Source organism: Dipodomys ordii, unplaced genomic scaffold (assembly GCF_000151885.1).
Source record: "Dipodomys ordii isolate 6190 unplaced genomic scaffold, Dord_2.0 Scaffold92, whole genome shotgun sequence".
Lineage (NCBI taxonomy): Eukaryota > Metazoa > Chordata > Mammalia > Rodentia > Heteromyidae > Dipodomys > Dipodomys ordii.
In genome coordinates this window covers 3,673,151-3,690,750 of record NW_012267308.1, presented here as the reverse complement: position 1 = coordinate 3,690,750, position 17,600 = coordinate 3,673,151, and the positions used below count along the sequence as shown (strand labels likewise).

The 17,600-nt window shown below is 56.4% G+C and overlaps 2 protein-coding genes and 1 long non-coding RNA gene across 3 annotated transcripts; all 3 read right to left on the bottom strand.

Moving 5' to 3' along the window:
• Positions 1-2,235: 2,235 nt before the first annotated feature.
• Positions 2,236-8,509, bottom strand: Fxyd5 (FXYD domain containing ion transport regulator 5). Its single transcript, XM_013026261.1, has 10 exons — positions 8,431-8,509; positions 7,931-7,991; positions 6,438-6,518; positions 5,402-5,449; positions 4,841-4,984; positions 3,832-3,906; positions 3,552-3,581; positions 3,377-3,451; positions 2,517-2,556; positions 2,236-2,427 (listed from the first exon to the last, which is right to left on the bottom strand). Exons 2-10 carry the CDS (start codon positions 7,989-7,991, stop codon positions 2,355-2,357), a joined length of 627 nt encoding a protein of 208 aa, XP_012881715.1. The 5' UTR covers positions 8,431-8,509; the 3' UTR covers positions 2,236-2,354.
• Positions 8,510-8,986: 477 nt separating this feature from the next.
• Positions 8,987-15,886, bottom strand: Fxyd7 (FXYD domain containing ion transport regulator 7). Its single transcript, XM_013026169.1, has 6 exons — positions 15,859-15,886; positions 13,469-13,498; positions 11,372-11,446; positions 11,237-11,279; positions 11,054-11,094; positions 8,987-9,367 (listed from the first exon to the last, which is right to left on the bottom strand). The coding sequence occupies exons 1-6, from the start codon at positions 15,884-15,886 to the stop codon at positions 9,342-9,344; spliced, it is 243 nt and encodes an 80-aa protein (XP_012881623.1). The 3' UTR covers positions 8,987-9,341.
• Positions 15,887-16,200: 314 nt separating this feature from the next.
• LOC105993131 lies at positions 16,201-16,745 on the bottom strand. Its single transcript, XR_001175434.1, has 2 exons — positions 16,694-16,745; positions 16,201-16,464 (listed from the first exon to the last, which is right to left on the bottom strand). It is a non-coding gene; the product is annotated as an uncharacterized LOC105993131 (long non-coding RNA).
• Positions 16,746-17,600: the final 855 nt, after the last annotated feature.

Here is a 17,600-nt window from a genome sequence, read left to right as displayed (position 1 = left end):
TTATCAACCAAGCCTTCTGCCCCAAGTGGCAAAAATGCAAACTGGCTGAAGCACAGGGGGGATTCACTGGATCTTACCAGTCCAAGGACAGTGTGGATTTCAGGAATGGCTAGATCCAGGTGATAAAGTAAATTACTGATCCTCCCTCTCTCTTAGCCACACCTTTGCTTTTCTTCACACTGATTTGATTTTTGTGTGTCTACAGATTTTCATCTCCTAGTGGCAAACATCTTTTGCCCCTTCAGCCAGTCAGCTACAGACAAGCAACTTACAACAGAATGAGAACTGCATTTTTTCTTTCTTTCTTTCTTTTGGCCAGTCCTGGGGCTTGAACTCTGGGCCTGGGCACTGTCCCTGAGCTTCTTTTGCTCAAGGCTAGCACTCTACCGCTTGTGCCACAGCACCACTTCCAGCTTTTTCTGTGTATGGAGTACTGAAGAATTGTTTTGTTTTGTTTTTTTGGGTCCAGTCGTGGGGCCTGAACTCTGGGCCTGGGCGCTGTCCCTCAGCTCTTCAGCTCAAGGCTAGCGCTCTACCACTTGAGCCACAGCGCCACTTCCAGCTTTTTTCTTTTTGCTTATGTGGTGCTGAGGAATCAAACCCAGGGCCTCAGGCATGCAAGGCAAGCGCTCTACCACTGAGCCACCTTCCCAGCCCCAACACTGTATCTTCAGCCCATCGTCTCTCATTGGCTCTCCTTAAACATCTTGCTCAGGTCTAGATCCAGGAAGTAAGGTATGCAGACTTCAAATTCAGGCCAAATTACCTCACCTGGGAAGAAGAAAGGCCGCTTCTGAGGGAGGACAGGAAATGGATGTACATGTGGCCTTGGGCCTTGAATTCAGGGCCTGGGCCCTGTCCCGGAAGCTGCTTTTCACTCAAGGTTGGCACTCTGCCAGTTGAACCACTGTTCCACTCGGGCTTTTTGCTGGCTCATTGGAAATAAGAGTCTCAAGGACTTTCCTGCCCAGGCTGGCTTGGAACCATTTATGGACATACACTATGAGGCCATAATGGGAGTCGTGGGGGGGGTCCTGGGTCTGTGGGAGCGGGGAGCCTGTGGGGGGTACCCTGGACGCCCGCCCCTCCCCTCCCCTGTCACTGTGCGCCCAGCCAGCGTGGGGTGAGCTCCGGCTTCTTTTTCTCTTCCAGGTCTCTCCATGGCTCCCGGCTGCTCTTAGCTCAGTATTGATTTCCCGTGCATGACCCGGCCTTTTACAATACGATTAATTAACTTAAAAAGGAACCTGATTGTTTTGTGTGCGTGTGCCAGTCCTGGGGCTTGAACTCAAGGCCTGGGCGCTGCGGGCCTGGGCGCTGCGGTCCCTGTTTTTTTTTTTTTCCTCTCAAAGCTGGCGCTCTACCACTTTGAGCCACAGCTCCACTTCGGGCTTTTTGCTGCTTCATTGGAGATGAGTCTCACAGACTTTCCTGCCCAGGCTGGCTTTGAATCACCTTTCTCCAGATCTCAGCCTCCTGAGTAGCTGGGGTGACAGGTGTGAGCCACCAGTACTGGGCTCCTAATGTATTATCTGCCATTTGTGGACATCTTCTTCTTCTTTCTTTTCTTTTCTTGCCAGTCCTGGGGTTTGCACTCAGGGCCTGGGCACTGTCCCTGAGCTTCTTTTGCTCAAGGCTAGCACTCTACCCCTTGAGCCACAGCACCACTTCTGGCTTTTTCTGCGTTTGTGGTCCTGAGGACTCGAACCCAGGGCTTCAGGCATGCTAGGCAACTACTCTACCCCGAGCCACCTTCCCAGCCCCCCTTCTTCTATTTCTTTTCGCGTTTTTGTTGTGTTTTGTTTTCCTCTGTAACTCCTGACCTACCAAGGTGACATACAGCTACCACCAGCCCAGGGTGAAGTTTGTGCAACTTCTTTTTTTTTTTAATGCAACCAGCTATGAGAGGATCTTGTCTCTTGACTTTAGCAAGAACCAGTCTAACCACTGCTACCAGCCCTGCCCCACTCCCAGGCCCCCTTGGGCTGCTGAGTGACCGCAGAAGATCCCGCTGGAGCCCGTGTGCCTCCCTTCCCTCATTCCACCCGCCCCCCAAGCCTCCTCCATACACATGTGAAGGGGCTGGTAGGCCTGCCCTGAGCCGTGGGTCACCCAGGGGCCTGGCTTATGGGATGGGGCGGTTGATCGGACTTCAGGTCGGGTTTGATCAAGGTGCACAGGTGCAGCCCTACCTCGGCCTCCTGAGTAGCTGGGGTTACAGACATGAACCACGGGTGCCTGGCCAAACTTTATTATTTTTCGTCTGAACAGGGAGACAAGGTGAGGAACGGCGCTGGGGCTGGGGAGGCCGGAGGAGGAGGAGGATGACGATGATGAAGAGGAGAAGGTGACTGTCAGCTGCAGGCTTGGTTCCCGGCACCCCCATCTTCCTGCTCCGGGCGTCGGGTGCGGACCACACTGTAGGCTCTGCTGAGGAGAGAGGAGGGGGTGTGGAGCTGGAGGGGCTGCATCTTGGGGTGCCCTCCAGTTGTTGCCCCCATTTCCAGTGAACTCACCTGTGCCGGCAGAGCCGGGACAGCTGCCTGCACTTGCCGCCTGTGGAGGAAGGAAACAAAGTGTGTGTGTGTGTGTGAGGAAGGAAACAAAGTGTGTGTAAGCGCATGCGGGTGGGGCTTGAACCCAGGGCCTGGGTGCTGTCCTGAGCTTTTCACTCAAGGATGGTACTCTACCACACCTCCACTTCCGGCTTTTTGCTAGTTAACAGGAGACAAGAGCCTCATAGCCTTTCCTTCTGTGAGCTGGCCTCAAGCATCGATCCTCATTTCTCAGCCTCCTTAGTAGCCAGGTGTGAGCCACAGATACCTGGTTACTGACGGGTGTGCTCTACACCCCAGTGATGCCACAAGTGTGTGACTGAGAACCCCACGCACGCACACGCACACGCACACACACACACACACACACACACAAAACAGCCGTGCTAGGCCCCGAAGCTGGAGCTCCTCCACGCTGCTGCACACATGTGCTGTGAGAACTCAGGCTGTTTTGTGAATTGCTGCTTCACTCAGCCCAGGCAAGGAAAACAGGGTGAAACAGGGAAGAAGAAAAGAAAAATCAGTGTCCTGCCGGGCGCCCGTGTCTCATGCCAGTCATCCTAGCTGCTCAGGAGGCTGAGATCCGGAGGATCACGGTTCAAAGCCAGCTGGAGCAGAGAAGTCCGTGAGACGCTTCTCTCCAATGAACCAGCAACAAAGCCAGAAGTGGCGCTGTGGCTCAAGAGGTAGAACGCCAGCCCTGAGTGAAAAAGCTCTGGGACAGCGCTCCGGTCCTGAGTTCAAGCCCTGGGCTCAATATTTTGATCACATCCCAGGCCTCCCCTTCCCAGTACCAGATCCACCCAGCCCTCCATTCTTACTGGTGAGGATAATGATGCCTGTGACGAACAACACAGCTGCCACCAACAGCCCCCGCTTCCGGAGCGTGCCTTCATCTGCAGACAGACAGACAGACAGACACAGACACAGGGGGGTCAGGTCCGGATGCCTCCACCTTTCCTCCCCAGATAACTTCCTGGGGGGCAGCTCACTCACCATAAAAAAAGGGGTCGAACTCATCTGCACCTGTGGGGAACAGAGGAGGATGCGGGTCAGAGGTCAGGAGAGGTTTGTTGAGTGAATAAGTGAGCGGCAGACAGGTTCCCCACCCCTCTACCCTATCACCTCTGCCCAGCTATACAATACATGTGCATGCACGTGTGTGCACACGTGTGATGTGTGTGTGTGTGTGTGTGTATAGCATCTCCATGGTAGGAACATTCCAGAACATGACCAAGAAAAGCCCTGTGAAGTCTCTGGAGAGAGTTTTACTGACCCCGTGGCTTAGGAGTCCGGGGGTGCGTCCAGAATTGTTTGCCTGCTGACTGATCCTCTGAGAATGTTGGGGTGCCTGTAGAAGAATGAGCAGATAGAATGGGGAAGGCAGGAGGGGCCCCCTCAACCCCAGAGCTGGGGAGAAGGTCCTTCCTGACATCTGTGCGTTTAAGGGTGACGGGCAGCATGGCCTCCATCTTCAGCCAGGCCTCCTCTCGCCACCCCACTCAGCACCCAGAGCTAAAGGGGAGTTGAACCCCGGGCACGTCACGCAGGACGATGGGGGAGGGGAGGACACTGGCCAGATTCTCTTCATTCAAAACAAAGCCTTAAGGGGGGGAGGGCCCTCAGGGCTCAGGCCTGTCATCCCAGCTATTCAGGAGGCTGAGATCTGGAGGATTGCAGTTTGAAGGCAGCCTAGACAGGAAAGTCTGTGAGACTCTTATTGCCAATGAACCAGCAAAAAAAAAGCTGGAATAGAGGCATGGCTCAAGTGGTAGAGCGCCTGCCTCAAGTAGGGAGAAACTAAAGCTAAAAGAGGATGCCTAGGCCCTGAGTTCAAGACCCAATTCTGGTGCACGTGTCCACGTGTGCACACGTGTGTGTGTATACACACACAACTTTTGTTTGTTTTGTCAGTCATGGGGTTTGGTCCCAGGGCCTGGGCACTGTCCCTGAGTTTGTCTGCTCAAGGCAGGTGCTCTACCACTTGAGCCACAGCTCCACTTCTGGCTTTTTTGTCGTGATTCATTGGAGATAAGAGTCTCACAGACTTTCCTGTCCAGGCTGGTTTTGACCTGTGACCTTCTCGATCTAGATCTAGTCTTCCGAGTAGCTGGGATGACAGGCCTGAGCCACTTAACCTCTCACCAGAACCCACATAGTTCCTGGAAAAATGGGTCAGCGATGGCTGCAAACAGGTGCTGAGAGAAACGCGCCCTGCAGGGAAGGCTGAGCGGGGCAGGACTTCCACAGAGACTGGAGGCTCCAGTTCTCAGCTCGGGGCCCACCTCTCTCACTGGTCCCGTGCTTGTCTGACTCCGTCACTGGGAGAGACCCTGTCCCCGCGGGTGCCTGCGTCGTGGTGACAATCCCTGTCCCAGCCTGCGGCTCCATTCCCGCAGTCTCCAGCTTTGTGTGGCTTCTGGTTGTTTCTACTCGGGCAAGAGAGCAACAAGAGAAGAGATAGTAGTGAAAAAGGCCGGGAGCCAGTGCTCATGCCTGTAATCCCAGCGACTCAGAAGGCTGAGATCTGAGGATCGCAGTTCAAAGCCAGCCCAGGTTAAGAAAATCTGGGAGACTCTTATCGCCAATGAACCAGCAGCAAAGCAGAAGTGGTGCTGTGGCTCAAGTGGTAGAGAGCTCACTTTGAGCAATAAAGCTAAGGGAGAGGGTGAGGCCCTGAGTTCAAGTTCTAGTACTGATACAGGAAGAAGAGGAGGAGGAAGAGGAGGAGGAGGAGGAAGGAGAGGAGGGGGAGAGGAGGAGGGGAATGGAGGGGTCCTGGCTGCGCTGGTGGGGACAGCACACCGAATGTCATGGCCGCCACCCCAGCCCTGCCCGGCTCTCACCTTCAGCCGGCGCCATCAGCATGGTTGTGAAGTCTCGGGCGGCTGTATCTGGAGTGGAGGGAAAATTTGAGATGTCAAAAGCTAGGCACCAGTGGCTCACCCCTATAATCCCAGCTATTCAGGAGGCTGAGATCTAAAGGATGGCGGTTCAAAGCCAGTCCAGGCAGGCAAGTCCCTGAGACTCTTTATCTCCAATGCACTACTGAAAAATGCCAGAAGTGGTGCTGTGGCTCAAGTGGTAGAGCACTCACCTTGAGCTGAAGAGCTCAGGGACAGCGCCCAGGCCTTGAGTTCAAGACCCAGGACTTGAACACACACACACACACACAGAGGAAAAGGAGGAGAAGAGGAGGGAGGGAAGAAGTGGAGAAGACCCACAGATGAAGAGTTTGGGGTGGGGTTCCCAAAGCAGCTCAATTCTGATGATGTGAGATCACCGGCCTGGTCAGCGCTCACACACAAGGAGACCCCCACCAACATATGACAGGTCCCCCTCCCTGGAGTGCTGGCTACCACCCGTTTTACCAGCCCTTGAGAAATCCTGCTCAAAGAAAGGCATCTGGAGCCGGGCGCCGGTGGCTCCTGCCTGTCATCCCAGCTACTCAGGAGGCTGAGATCGCAGTTCAAAGCCAGCCTGGGCAGGAAACTCCCTGAGACTCTTATCTCTAATGCACCACCAGAAAACCAGAAGTGGCGCTGTGGCTCAAGTGGTAGAGCGCTCGCCTTGAGCTGAAGAGCTGAGGGACAGCACCCAGGCCCATGGCTGACAAAAGAGAAAAAAAAAAAAAAAGAAATGCATTTGGCTACACATTCCAAAAGCCTCACATTGTACATGCCAGCACCCTACTTATTCTGACAAGACCCCCTCCCTCAGAATCACCCCCTAAGAACAGCCCTGCCCTGCTCCTGAGGATAAATACCAGCAGACAGAGCCCAGAGAGCTTTGAACAGCCAACCTCAGATCCCAGTGTGCAGCTGCTGTTATTCGCCACATAGCCAGGTAGGATCTTAACTACAGATCGGCCTCTTTCCCCACCTGTAACATGGTTCCCAGCAGGCGTGTTTTCAGTAGTCAAGTCTACCGCAGAACGGGATTCAGGATTGTGCAATGTCTGTCCTGCAGAAACAAAGATGGGAAGTTAAGAGTGAGGCCTCTTGCTCCCTTCTTGAATCCGCCCCCCCCATACTTGGACTTTAAACTCAATAGGCTGGGAAGGTGGCCCAGTGGTAGAGTGCTTGTCTTGCATGCATGAAGCCCTGGGTTCAATTCCTCAGCACCTCATAAGCAGAAACAGCCGGAAGTGGTGCTGTGGCTCAAGTGGTAGAGCACTAGCCTTGAGCTGAAGAGCTGAGGGACAGCGCCCAGGCCCAGAGTTCAGGCCCCACGACCAACACAACAACAACAAAACCCTCAGGGCCTTGTGATCTCACTTGGTGGGTGTTTTTGGTTTTGTTTGTTGTTGTTTTGCCAGTCCTGGGACTTGAACTCAGGGCCTGGGCACTGTCCCTCAGCTTCTTTTGCTCAAGGCTAGCACTCTACCACTTGAGCCACAGTTCTGTTTCTGGCTTTTTCTGTTTGTGTGGTACTGAGGAGTAAAACCCAGGACTTCATGCATGCTAGGTAAGCACTCTATCACTAGACCACATTCCCAGCCCCTATTATTGTTTTGTTTTGTTTTTGCTCAAGGATGGTATTCTACCACTTGAGCCACAACTCCACTTCTGGCTTTGTGTGTGTCTCTCTGTGTGTGTGGTGGATTGAATATAAGAGTCACACAGACTTTCCTGCCCTGGCTGGCTTTAAACTGCAATCCTCATATCTCAGCCTCCTGAGTAGTAGGAATTACAGGCCTGAGCCACTGGCGCCAGACCACAGATCAATATCTAGCATAGTCTACAAGAAACTGACTTCATGTCTTGCCTGTCTGTCTTTGCCCACGATCTGATTTTTTTTCCATGTTCACGCTTGGGAATTATGGATGGATGGGGAGCCTGCTGTGAGGCTGTGGGCTCTTAGTGGGGACACAGAGCCACCACAATCCCAGCTCCCCACTCACTAACTTCTGGCCCAGGGCTCTTCCCCCTGGCCGAGCCTCAGTTTCCTTATCCATCAGGTGTAAACAGAACACACTTGAGAACCCACAACTAAAAATCCCCCCTCCCACCACCTTGGAAAAGTGCTCCCCAGATAGAGTAAACAGGTTTAACTCTTTAGCCTGGACCCAGCTGAGCCCCTTTTGTCTAACGAACCACTTATTTTGCTGGGATTTTTGAGTCTCCTGGCTGCCAAGTAGAAAATGGACACCCCACCTCAGAGCCAAATCAAACTTCATCCCGGTTGGAGGTGAAGGGGAAGGCGTTCAAGCCGGACAGATTCTGGCTAGACTCTTTGGAAGCGCCACCCATGGTTCTGTGGTGTTCAAACAGGGTGTCACCCCGAAACTGCCTAGCAGTCCCCACTTCCTGCGGGGGCCCTCGGTAGGGGAGGGGGAGGAGGAAGGCAGGCAGAGCATCCGCTCAGGCTCTTACCTCTGCTGGGCGCAACCAGGCCAACCAGGATGAAGACACACAGGCAACCGGAGGGCCACATCTGTGGGTTGAGGGGGGTCAGGTCAGCGGGGTGTGGCCTGGGGCAGCTCTGGGATGGGGGGGATCTTGCAGCTCACCCCTTCTTGAAGCAGACACCCCTAGTTTCAAAGACCTCCCACCCCGAGCCAGGGCTGATAGCTGACTTTGAGGCCAGGGCAAGAGGGCGAGAGGGTCTCAGAGAATGGGAATTACAAGCCAACACCCCATTTCCCCTTTTCCTGCTGCTCTCTCCTCCCCGCCCCCTAAAAAAAGAACACCAAAAACCACCAAGCAGCAGCACCAGCCCACCTGGTCCCCCCAAAGCATCCAGCACCCTGGAAGCAGAAAGGTCCTGGTTATCCCCCCCCTTCCCCAGCACCCCCAGGTGGGACCCCAGGAACGGGGAGGGGAGGCGGAGAGGGCGGGGCAGCGGGGGGGGGGGAGACTGAGGCCTGGCTTACCACGGAGCTCAGCCTGGGTCCCGGGCCGCAGCCTGGGGGTCGGAGGACGCGCGAGCGGGCGAGGGTGTGGCCGGGTGGGCGTGGCTAGTGGGCGGGACTCGCGGTGGGCGGGTCCCGGATAGGCGGACTACAGAGCGCTGGGGGCGTGGCCTGGGCGTGGGCGGGGCCCCCGCGGGCGGGGCCGGCGCCCAGTCATCAGTCATTTCCTCCCGGGTTTCCTGGCCTGGAGGTGGGGCGGGTGAGAGCGGGAGGGCCCTCCGGGTAAGGGTTGGGGGGACCCCCCCGGGGAAGGCCGGATGGAGAGGGGGCGGCTGAGGGTGGGGAGGATGGAGAGGGAGGACCTGGAGGGGGCAGGATGCAGGGAGGGCTGGAGAGGGTGGGATGGAGATCTGGAGGGGGCATGATGGAGTGGGGGGTCAGCGAGGGGGGGAGCTGGGCTGGAGATGGGGGGGCTGGGGGAACCTCCCGGGGCAGGCGAGGCCCTGCACCCCCAGTTCCGTCCTCCACCCCGCGTGCCCACAGATGAGAACACACAGCCCGGGGAAACCGAGTGCACGTTTATTAAGCTCAGGACGCGGACGCCGGGGCGACGTGGGGGCTGCAGGCCTCGGGCGGAGACGGTGAGGTGCAGGGCGGGCGCTGCGGGCGTCCTGGGGGCTGGGGCCGGACGCGGGGGGGTTCCAGGTGCTGGACGCCTGAGTCCCTGGGTGTGGGGTGCAGACGGGCTCTTTGGGGTATTGCCAAGGCCTGGGGAGGGACAGCGGGGTGCAAGGGCTCCAGCCTTGGGATGGGTGGGGCGGCTCATTCCGGGGAGCACTCCCCAGCACCAGGCCGGGGTCCCCACCGCCTTCACCGGGTCGTCCGGGTCCCAAATCCAGGCAGGGACAGCAGAGGAAGCTGTCAGGCCGGTCTTAAACGCCACCGCCACCGCCAGGGGCTGAGGAAAGCAGGGGACAGTCAGAAAGACTAAGCCAGGCGCTGGGGACTCACGCCTGTCACCCCGGGGACTCACGCCTGTCACCCCAGCTACTCAGGAGCCTGAGATCCAGAGATGAGGATTCAAAGCCAACACCCCCCCACCCCCTGCCAAAAAAAGTCTGTGAAACTCTTTTCTTCAATGAAGCACCAAAAAAGCCATAAGTGGAGTTGTGGCTCAAGTGGTAGAGCGCCAGCCTTGGTGCAAAAAAAAAAAAGAAAGAAAAAAAAGCTAAGGGACAGCGCCCAGGCCCTGAGTTCAAGCCTAGGTACAGACACAAAATAATTATGTCAGAAGCAGACAGAACCCCAGCTCTGACCACCCCCCCTCCTTCCCCCAGGTCCCTGGGAAGGGTGCAAAGCCACCAAAATCAGGTCAGGATATTTTTATATAATTAGCATGAACACCCTACGGCGCTGCCTTCTCCAACCCCATCTCCCCACCCCGCCCCCCACCCCTCCTGTCTTTCTCTGTAACTCCCATCCACCACTTGTACCCCTCTGCCTGCCCTGCCTCTCCCCCCCATGTCTCTACTGGGCTCTGTCTCTCTTCCTACAAGCGATTTCTCCTGCTCACCTCCTCCTCCACCCTCAGACCTTCTGGACCATCCAGCTTTTTCCTCCCAGCCCTACACATTCTGCTTTTAGCGTGGTAAGATTTGAACTCAGGGCTTTGCATTCACCAGGCAAGTGCTCTGCCCCCTTGAGCTACACTCTTTGGGCTCTGGTCATTTTTGAGATGGTTTCTTACTTTTTGTCCAGGCTGTGATTCTCCTATCTATGCTTTGCCTGGCTAGGATGACAGGTGTGTAGCACTATACTCAGACTTGTCTGTTCAGATGGCGGGCGGGGGAGGGAGTTGGAGACCTTGTTTTGTTCAAGCTGGTCTTGAACCATGATCCCCACCCTCCCACACCACAGATTGCTTTTCTTTCTTTCTTTCTTTTCTTTTATCCGAAACTGGGACTCCACTTAGTATCTGACATGATCACTCACTGACTGGCGCTCTACCATCTGAGCCACACCACCAAGCTCCATCCACAGATTCCTTTTAAAGATGAACTTTAAAATCTATATCCTATGTAAATGTTTTTGGTTGTTTCAATATGCAAAAACCTTTCCTCCTTGCTTCTTGCTCTTCCTTCCCCTTCCCTCCGCCCCCACCCCTCTTTTATTGTGCCAGTCCTAGGGCTTGAACTCAGAACCTGAGCACACTTTCCCTTAGTTTTTTCGCTGAAAGCTAGTGCTCTAGCACTTGAGCCTCAGCTCCACTTCCAGTTTTGTTTTTTTTTCTTGTTGTTGTTTTTTCTGGTTCATTGGAGTTAAATAAGAGTCATAGATTTTCCTCCCCAGGCTGGCTTTGAACCTCAATTCTCAGATCTCAATCTAGGAAGGAGATCTCAACCTAGCTAGAACTACAGGTGTGAGCTACCACGCAGTGCCTGGTGTTTGAGGAGGAGTGGGAGTGGTCTTTGTGACTCTTCAGGACATTTCCCACTGCCCGCTGTGGGTTGGTGAGTGGGGGTGGTGCTCAGCCTCGTGTGGAATCATCCCACGTCTGCCAGGGCCTCCACAGACACTCTGCTCTTCTAAGACACCCCTCCCCCATTTCTGCATCCCTCCTAGGACCCCGCGCTCTGGCCCTCACCTGAGGAAGGAAGTTCTGACTTGCAGGACTTACACGTTGGACTGTGAAGGCAAAGCAGAGACAGAGACGGACAGAGACAGAGAATATATAAGAGATTATACTTTCTTTCTGGGCCCTGGGTTAAGGAAGCACCCCAGGATACACCCCCCCTCCCACTTTTTCCTTCCCCCACTTCCTCCAGACCTCTCAGACCTGGAGTCCGCCTTCCTGCACTTGACTTTCTTGCCTGTTGAGAAAGAGAGACAGAGCATGGATGGACGAATGAATGGGTGGATGGATGTTCCTGAGTGCAGTGGGCAAGTGGGGAAAGACACTCACTGATGATGATGATGATGCCCAGCAAGAACATCACGGTGGCCAGGGTCATGCCCACGGTCTGCACGGTGGCGTAGTCTAGGAAGGGAGAGGACAGGACGGACAGGCCGTGACCGCGGGGGCAGCTCACCCTGCCCAGCTGCACAGCGGCCTGCTGGAGTCTTGTCCAGAGAGGTCCAGGATCTGGGGGGCGGGCTCCCCCGGGGCCTCTCGCTCCCCCCTCTGCTCCCCTCCCCTGCCTCGGTTTTCTTTCTGGATTCTACTTCTCTGTAGAATCAAAGCCCTCCACGCTGCCTCTCTCTTGGTCCTCATTCAGAGGGCCCAGGCCATAGTCTGTCACGGGCAGCTTGTGCACCGTGATCGGAGCCACACCAGGCCTCGCCTCAGAGCCGCCTCTGGTGCCTGCGAATGCCAGGTGGACACCAAGGCCGTGGAGGCCCTGAATGATCTAGCCTGCCTGCCTCCTTCCCTCCCTCCCTCCCTTCCTTCTCTCCCTTCCTTCCATCCTTCCTTCCTTCCTAGACCTCGTCTCATCCACCTTCCCCAGCAGCCCCCTGCCCCACAGCCACCCTGCAGTTCCTGGATTCTTTCCAGATGTCAACCTGTCTCAGGGCCTTTGCACTTGCTGCTCCCACAAGCTGAAAGTTCTTCTTCTAAATCCCCACACAGTTCCTCCCTCACCAGTCTTCCCTGGCTGTCCTGGTTAGAATGTTTGCCCCAAAGAATGATGATTATTCTGTGTGGTGGTGGTGGTGGTGTTTGTTTTGTGCCAATACTGAGGCTTGAACTCTAGGATCTGGCATTGTTTCTTAGTCTTTTTCACCCAAGACTAGCGCTCTACCACTTGAGCCACAGCTCCCACTTCAGGCTTTTTTCTTGGTGGTTCAGTGGAGCTAAGAGTCTCTCAGACTTTTCTGCTTAATCTGGCTTTGAACCAAGACCCTGAGATCTCAGCTTCCTGAGTAGTTAGGATTACAGGCAGTGGTGCCGGGCTTAGCAGTATAAGAAATATTTCTTACCGGGTGCCAGTGGCTCACGCCTGTAGTCCTAGCTACTCAGGAGGCTGAGATCTGAGGATCATAGTTCAAAGCTAGCCTGGGCAGGAAAGTCCGAGAGACTCTTAGCTCCAATAAGCCACTAAAAAAACTGGAAGTGGCATTGTGGTTCAAGCAATAGAGTGCTCACCTTGAGCTGAAGAGCCCAGGGACAACGCCCAAGCCCCGAGTTCAAGCCCCATGACCGACAAAAAGAAAAGAAAAGAAACACTTCTCATTTCATTTGCTGGAGTGTCTGAGTCTGTTCCCTGGGTCTCAAGTCAAGGAAAGCAGGATTCCGGGCTAGGTCGCTGGGGTGCCTGCCACAGGGCTTGGCATAGATCCGGGGTTCAGTAATCACCAGCAGTGGGCCAGGCTTCTGCCCGCTACTAGCTGAATTTCATATTGTGACAAGGTGCTCATGTTAAATAAATCTGAGTCATGGCTGGCTGGCTGGAGTGTGGAGGGGAGAGCCAGGCAGAGCCTCTCCTAGCCACTAAGCAGTCGATATTTGATCTGAAGCCAGAGGAAGAGAATGGAGTCTCCACCTACTACGGAGAAGGCGGGGAGGGAGGGAGGAGATGATGGACAGCAAGTGCAAAGGCCCTGAGGTGGTAAGAAAATTGACCTACTGGAGAAACAGCATGACTGAGCAAAGATGGTGGGGTAGAAAGCTGTTTTTCACAGGAAACTGGGGTCGGATAGCCGTGGTAACTTCTTTGAGCTTTGAGTGCCATGAGGTTGACAATAAGGTATCATGCTGGAAAATTCCCCAAAGTGGAAATTAGTATGGATCTTCAACACAGAAGGGACCAGAGAGGCAACTTGTCCAAGGCCACACAGCTACATAGTGAGTAAGAAAGGCTCAAATCCAGCAGCCTGGTGGTGTTGGAGTTATATTAAGGCTCAGTGGGGCATCTGGTCCGTCCCCCTGCCCCGCCCCCTCCCTGGTCACTCTGCCCTCCATGACCTCATCTGATACAAGCTTTGCCACTCAGTATGGCCCACTTCAGCCATGACCCCTCACCCAGCCACCTCTTCATCTATCCAAAACACCAACACTTACCATAGTAAAATGGGTCAGGCTCCTCCGGACCTTCGGGAGGGAAGAAAGAGACACAGAGAGAAGGAAAAAATATATCAGCAGTGAGTTTGATCGCATTTTTGAGCATTGCTGTGTGCCATGGCTTCTGCCTGTCATCCTAGCAACTCGGGAGGCTGAGAGTTGAGGAGCAGGGCCAGAAGCCAGTCCAGAGAGGAAAGTCCGGGAGATTTGTATCTCCAATGAGTCACCAAAAAGCTGGAAGTGGTGCTGTGGCTTAAGTGGTAGAGCACTTACCTTGTGGGTGGGGGGAGCTGTTTGCCAGTCCTAGGGCTTGAACTCAGGGCCTGGGCTTGTCCCTTAACATTTTTGCTCAAGGCTTGCACTCTCCCATTTGAGTCACAGCTCCACTCCCAGCTTTTTGAGGATTTATTGGAGATCAGAGTCTGATGAACTTCCCTATCCAGGCTGGCTTTGAACCATGATCCTCAGATCTCAGCCTCCTGAGTAACTAGGATGACAGGCGGGAGCCACAAACACGGGGCACACTCCCCTCCCCAATCCCCCCCCACCTTTCTGGCCTTCTGCAAACCCTCCTCCATTTTGCTCAAGACCCCTAGAGTGAGCTCCTGTCCCTGATTCCCCTTGGGTTCCTGGCTGAGAATTGGGGCTTGGTGCCCAAGATTCTCTATGCTGCCACAAATCTGGATCCTTTGGGGTGTGGCTGGGCCAAGGAGGAGTCAAGGAGGCCAGGGAAGGAATGTGCCCCACTCTTGGCCACTTGCCAGGAAGTCATCAGCAAGGAGGGGGTGCCATGGCAACCGGGGCATCTTGAAAGGTGATGCCCTCCCCCTCCTCACCCCCCCTCCCCGCCCCCCAGTACTCTGGCCCAGGTCCTGTTTATAAGGTTTGTGACTTGGGTCCAGTCTTGTCTCTCTCTCTCCCTCTCCCTCTCTCCCTGCAGAACTGGCTGGCTTCTAGCCAAACCCAGGTTCTTTCTTAGAGACCTAATTTCAAGTGTGTTCAAGCACCCCCTCTTCTCGCTACACCCCTAAATTCTCCCTCTTGGTTTTCTTTGCAGGGGAAATTAAAAAAAAAGCGCCTCTCTTCCATCTCCTCAATAATTCATGAATCCCATTCCTTCAGGACACAACAGGCTTCTTTCCCCTCCCCGCCCAGCCATTTCCCACCCTCCACCCCCCCCCAGGGATTTCCTGAGGCCTGAGGTCCCCCCTCTTCCTTGCCTGGGGCAATGGGGTGGGTGTCGAGACGTCTACACCCCCACCTCCGCCCGTCTGCCCTCATCCATCCACCACCTCTGCGAAAAAGCAAGAGCCCTGGACCCTCGCCAGCCCCGGCGCCCTCCCCGCCTCCCCTCTCCCTAGGGTGGCTTCCAACCTCCGCAGCCCCCTCCACCCCCACCCCTGCTTCCCGCCCTGCGGAGAGCGTGCGGAGGCTGCCTGCCTGCCTGCCGCAGCCGCTGCCTGCTGGGGAAGGGGGGAAAGGAAGGGAAGGAGAGATCGGGGTGCAAAGTGGGGTTCCCCCTTCACTGCCAGGAGGCTGCCGGTCAGTGCAGGCAGCAGCAGCAGCAGCGAGGGGGTGAGGACCTGGCCTTGGCCCTTCCCCCATGGAAGCCGGCTGTCTGGGGCTGGGGCAGCGGGGAGAGGGAGTGGAAGTGGGTTAATGGGTGTGAAATGGGAATGGTTGTGTGGCGGGATGGGGGGGCGGCAGGGGGAGGGAGGGACTCTGATCCTGCTAGAACTGGAATCTGGAACTGGACCTGGTAGGGAAGGGAAAGGGGAGGGGACTCCCAGCACCCCACTCCCACCCGGGAAGCTTTACTGCAGTGGTTCACACCCCACCCCAGGCTGCCACCACACCCCACGTCCATCTCTGCCTCTCTTTTCTCCCAACCTGCCTGGCAGGGATTATAGGAAACACCAACCACAAGAGACCAGGATGCTTAGGATGCTGGGAACATTTTTTTTAAAAATGTGGGGACCCTTCCCCTGGCCCACCTTAGGATCCTGAAATCTTCTAGAACCTCTCTGACTGCAAAACCCCACGGGCTCCCATCCCGCATCCTTCCTATCTGCTAGCACCACGGTGCTGGACCAACCACCCCCGTTGCCATAGCAACCTGTCCGAGCATCCCTTCTCCCGGGGACAGCCCTCTCTACCCATAGGTCCCGCACCTGGATCAAAGTGCAGGGGGGGTAGGGGACACCCCCCCAAAGGGGGAGTGGAGGGGGGGTCGAGGGATGCAGCAGAGAGGTCCCCACCCATGGCAGGAATAGCCACATCCCCTCCTGACTCCTTCCCTTCCCGCCCTGTTCCCTAGCCCCCTCTTCCCCACGCCGCGCCCCCACGCGCACTCGCGCACCCACTCTCGTAAGATGATGACACTCACTCACCGATGGTGGGGACCTCAGTTGGGGTCATGATGCCGAGCCAGAGCCAAAGAGGGGGGGGACGCTGCTGAAGATGTCTGTGGAGGCAGCCGCGAAGACAGGGCTGCAGCAGCTGGAGACAGGGCAGACCGATGTGGGGGGGTGGGGGGGAAGGTGGGGGGAGCCCTGGTGTGTGGGCAGGGGGAGGGGCTGCAGCCAATGGAAGCCCGGGGATCCTGCCCCCGGGCCAGCCCCCCCCGCCCCCGCCCCGCCCCCCGCCGTCCCCGCCCCTTCCCCAAGGGTGGGGGCCACAGGGAGGGGGCTGCGGGGCTCGAGGCACGCAGACGGACTGAGATCCACACGGGCTGGAGAGAAAAAGCACGTTTTATTGGAATTCTAGCCGGCATGGGGGCATCTGCTGGGGCTGGGGCGGGGGGGGAGGTGGCAGGCAGGTGTGCAGATCCTGTGGGGTGGATGGATGGGTGGGAGGCTTCCAGCCCGCCTGGCCACCTTGCCTCCCTGCCCCCTCCCCGCCTCCTCTCCACCCCACCCCCCCAGCCCGGGCTGCGCTGCAGGATTGCTCTGGGCTCCGTGGCTTCAGGATTCTCTACCGCATGCGGGTGGACAGACCTGAGGGGAGGGAACGCACAGCCTGGGTGTCAGAAGGAAATCGGGGCGCCTGGGGTGCGGGGAGGAGGCAGGGCTGGGGCAGGGCCTCTCTTCCTGCCCCCCACCCCCCACTTCCAGGCAGAGGGCTGGGGGCAACTTTCCTGCCCCCCTCCCTCCTCCAGGGAGAGCCAGGAAAAGGTTCTGAGAATCAGCTTTCACCCTCAAACACCCACAGTCTCCCCAAACTCACGACGGATGGAGCTCCGGAAAGTTCCCTCCTCTTCATCAGGCTCCCCAGTTCTGGAAAGGAAAAGGCAGAGACAGATGGAGATCCAGCCACTCCCGGGTACCCCTCAACGCAGCCCTCCTTCCCCATAGGGGGGGGTACCAGGCCCAGCTCTGCATAAGAAGCAGGCTTGGGAGAGGGGAGGGTCTACTGTGAACCTGTGAATGAACCCCCCCCCAGAAGCAGCCTAACTGTGCTGCAGGAGCCCAGACCACGCCTGCCATCCTAGCTACTCAGGAGGCTGAGATCTGAGGATCGAGGTTCAAGGCCAGCCCAGGGAAGGAAAGCCTGCCAGACTCTATCTCCAATGGGCCAGCAAAAAGCTGGAAGTAGCCGGGTGCTGGTGGCTCACGCCTGTCATCCTAGCTACTCAGGAACCTGGGATCTGAGGATCAAGGTTCAAAGTCAGCCCGGGAAGGAAAGTCTGTGAGACTCTTATCTCCATGGAACCACCAGAAAACCGGAAGTGGAACTGTGGCTCTAATGAGAGAGCCACGAGTGAAAAAGCTCAGGGACAGCACCCGGCCCCGAGTTCAAGCCCCGGGACCGGAAAAGCGGAAAGCAGGGCTACGGCTCAAGTGGTTGGGCCTCAGACGCACACATATATACATCTATCTATCTATCTACCTATCTATCTATCTATCTGTCTGTCTGTCTGTCTGTCTGTCTGTCTGTCTATATCATCATTGTCTGCAGGTGCCCGCGCACGCCCGGCCAGGGGTGGTGCTCATGGGTCGTCTGTGCCTGAAATGTGCGTGGAAAGCTGAGTGGACCCCGGGCTGGGATCCAAACGGGGCCGCGGGGTGCGGTGATCTCATCTTCCCCTGCTCGGGGCGTTCTCCCGCCCCGTGCTGGTGCGGCGGCCGGCCTC

Coding starts and splice junctions, on each gene's coding strand:
- Fxyd7 (XM_013026169.1), bottom strand. CDS start 15,886: ATGACCCCAACTGAGGTCCCCACCATCG. Junction 13,499..15,858: donor AACTGAGGTCCCCACCATCG/GTGAGTGAGTGT, acceptor TCCCTCCCGAAG/GTCCGGAGGAGCCTGACCCA. Junction 11,095..11,236: donor GCGGACTCCAGGTCTGAGAG/GTCTGGAGGAAG, acceptor TTGCCTTCACAG/TCCAACGTGTAAGTCCTGCA.
- Fxyd5 (XM_013026261.1), bottom strand. CDS start 7,991: ATGTGGCCCTCCGGTTGCCTGTGTGTCTTCATCCTGGTTGGCCTGGTT. Junction 5,450..6,437: donor TGCTGGGAACCATGTTACAG/GTGGGGAAAGAG, acceptor CCTCCACTCCAG/ATACAGCCGCCCGAGACTTC. Junction 2,428..2,516: donor TCCCGGCTCTGCCGGCACAG/GTGAGTTCACTG, acceptor TCTCCTCAGCAG/AGCCTACAGTGTGGTCCGCA.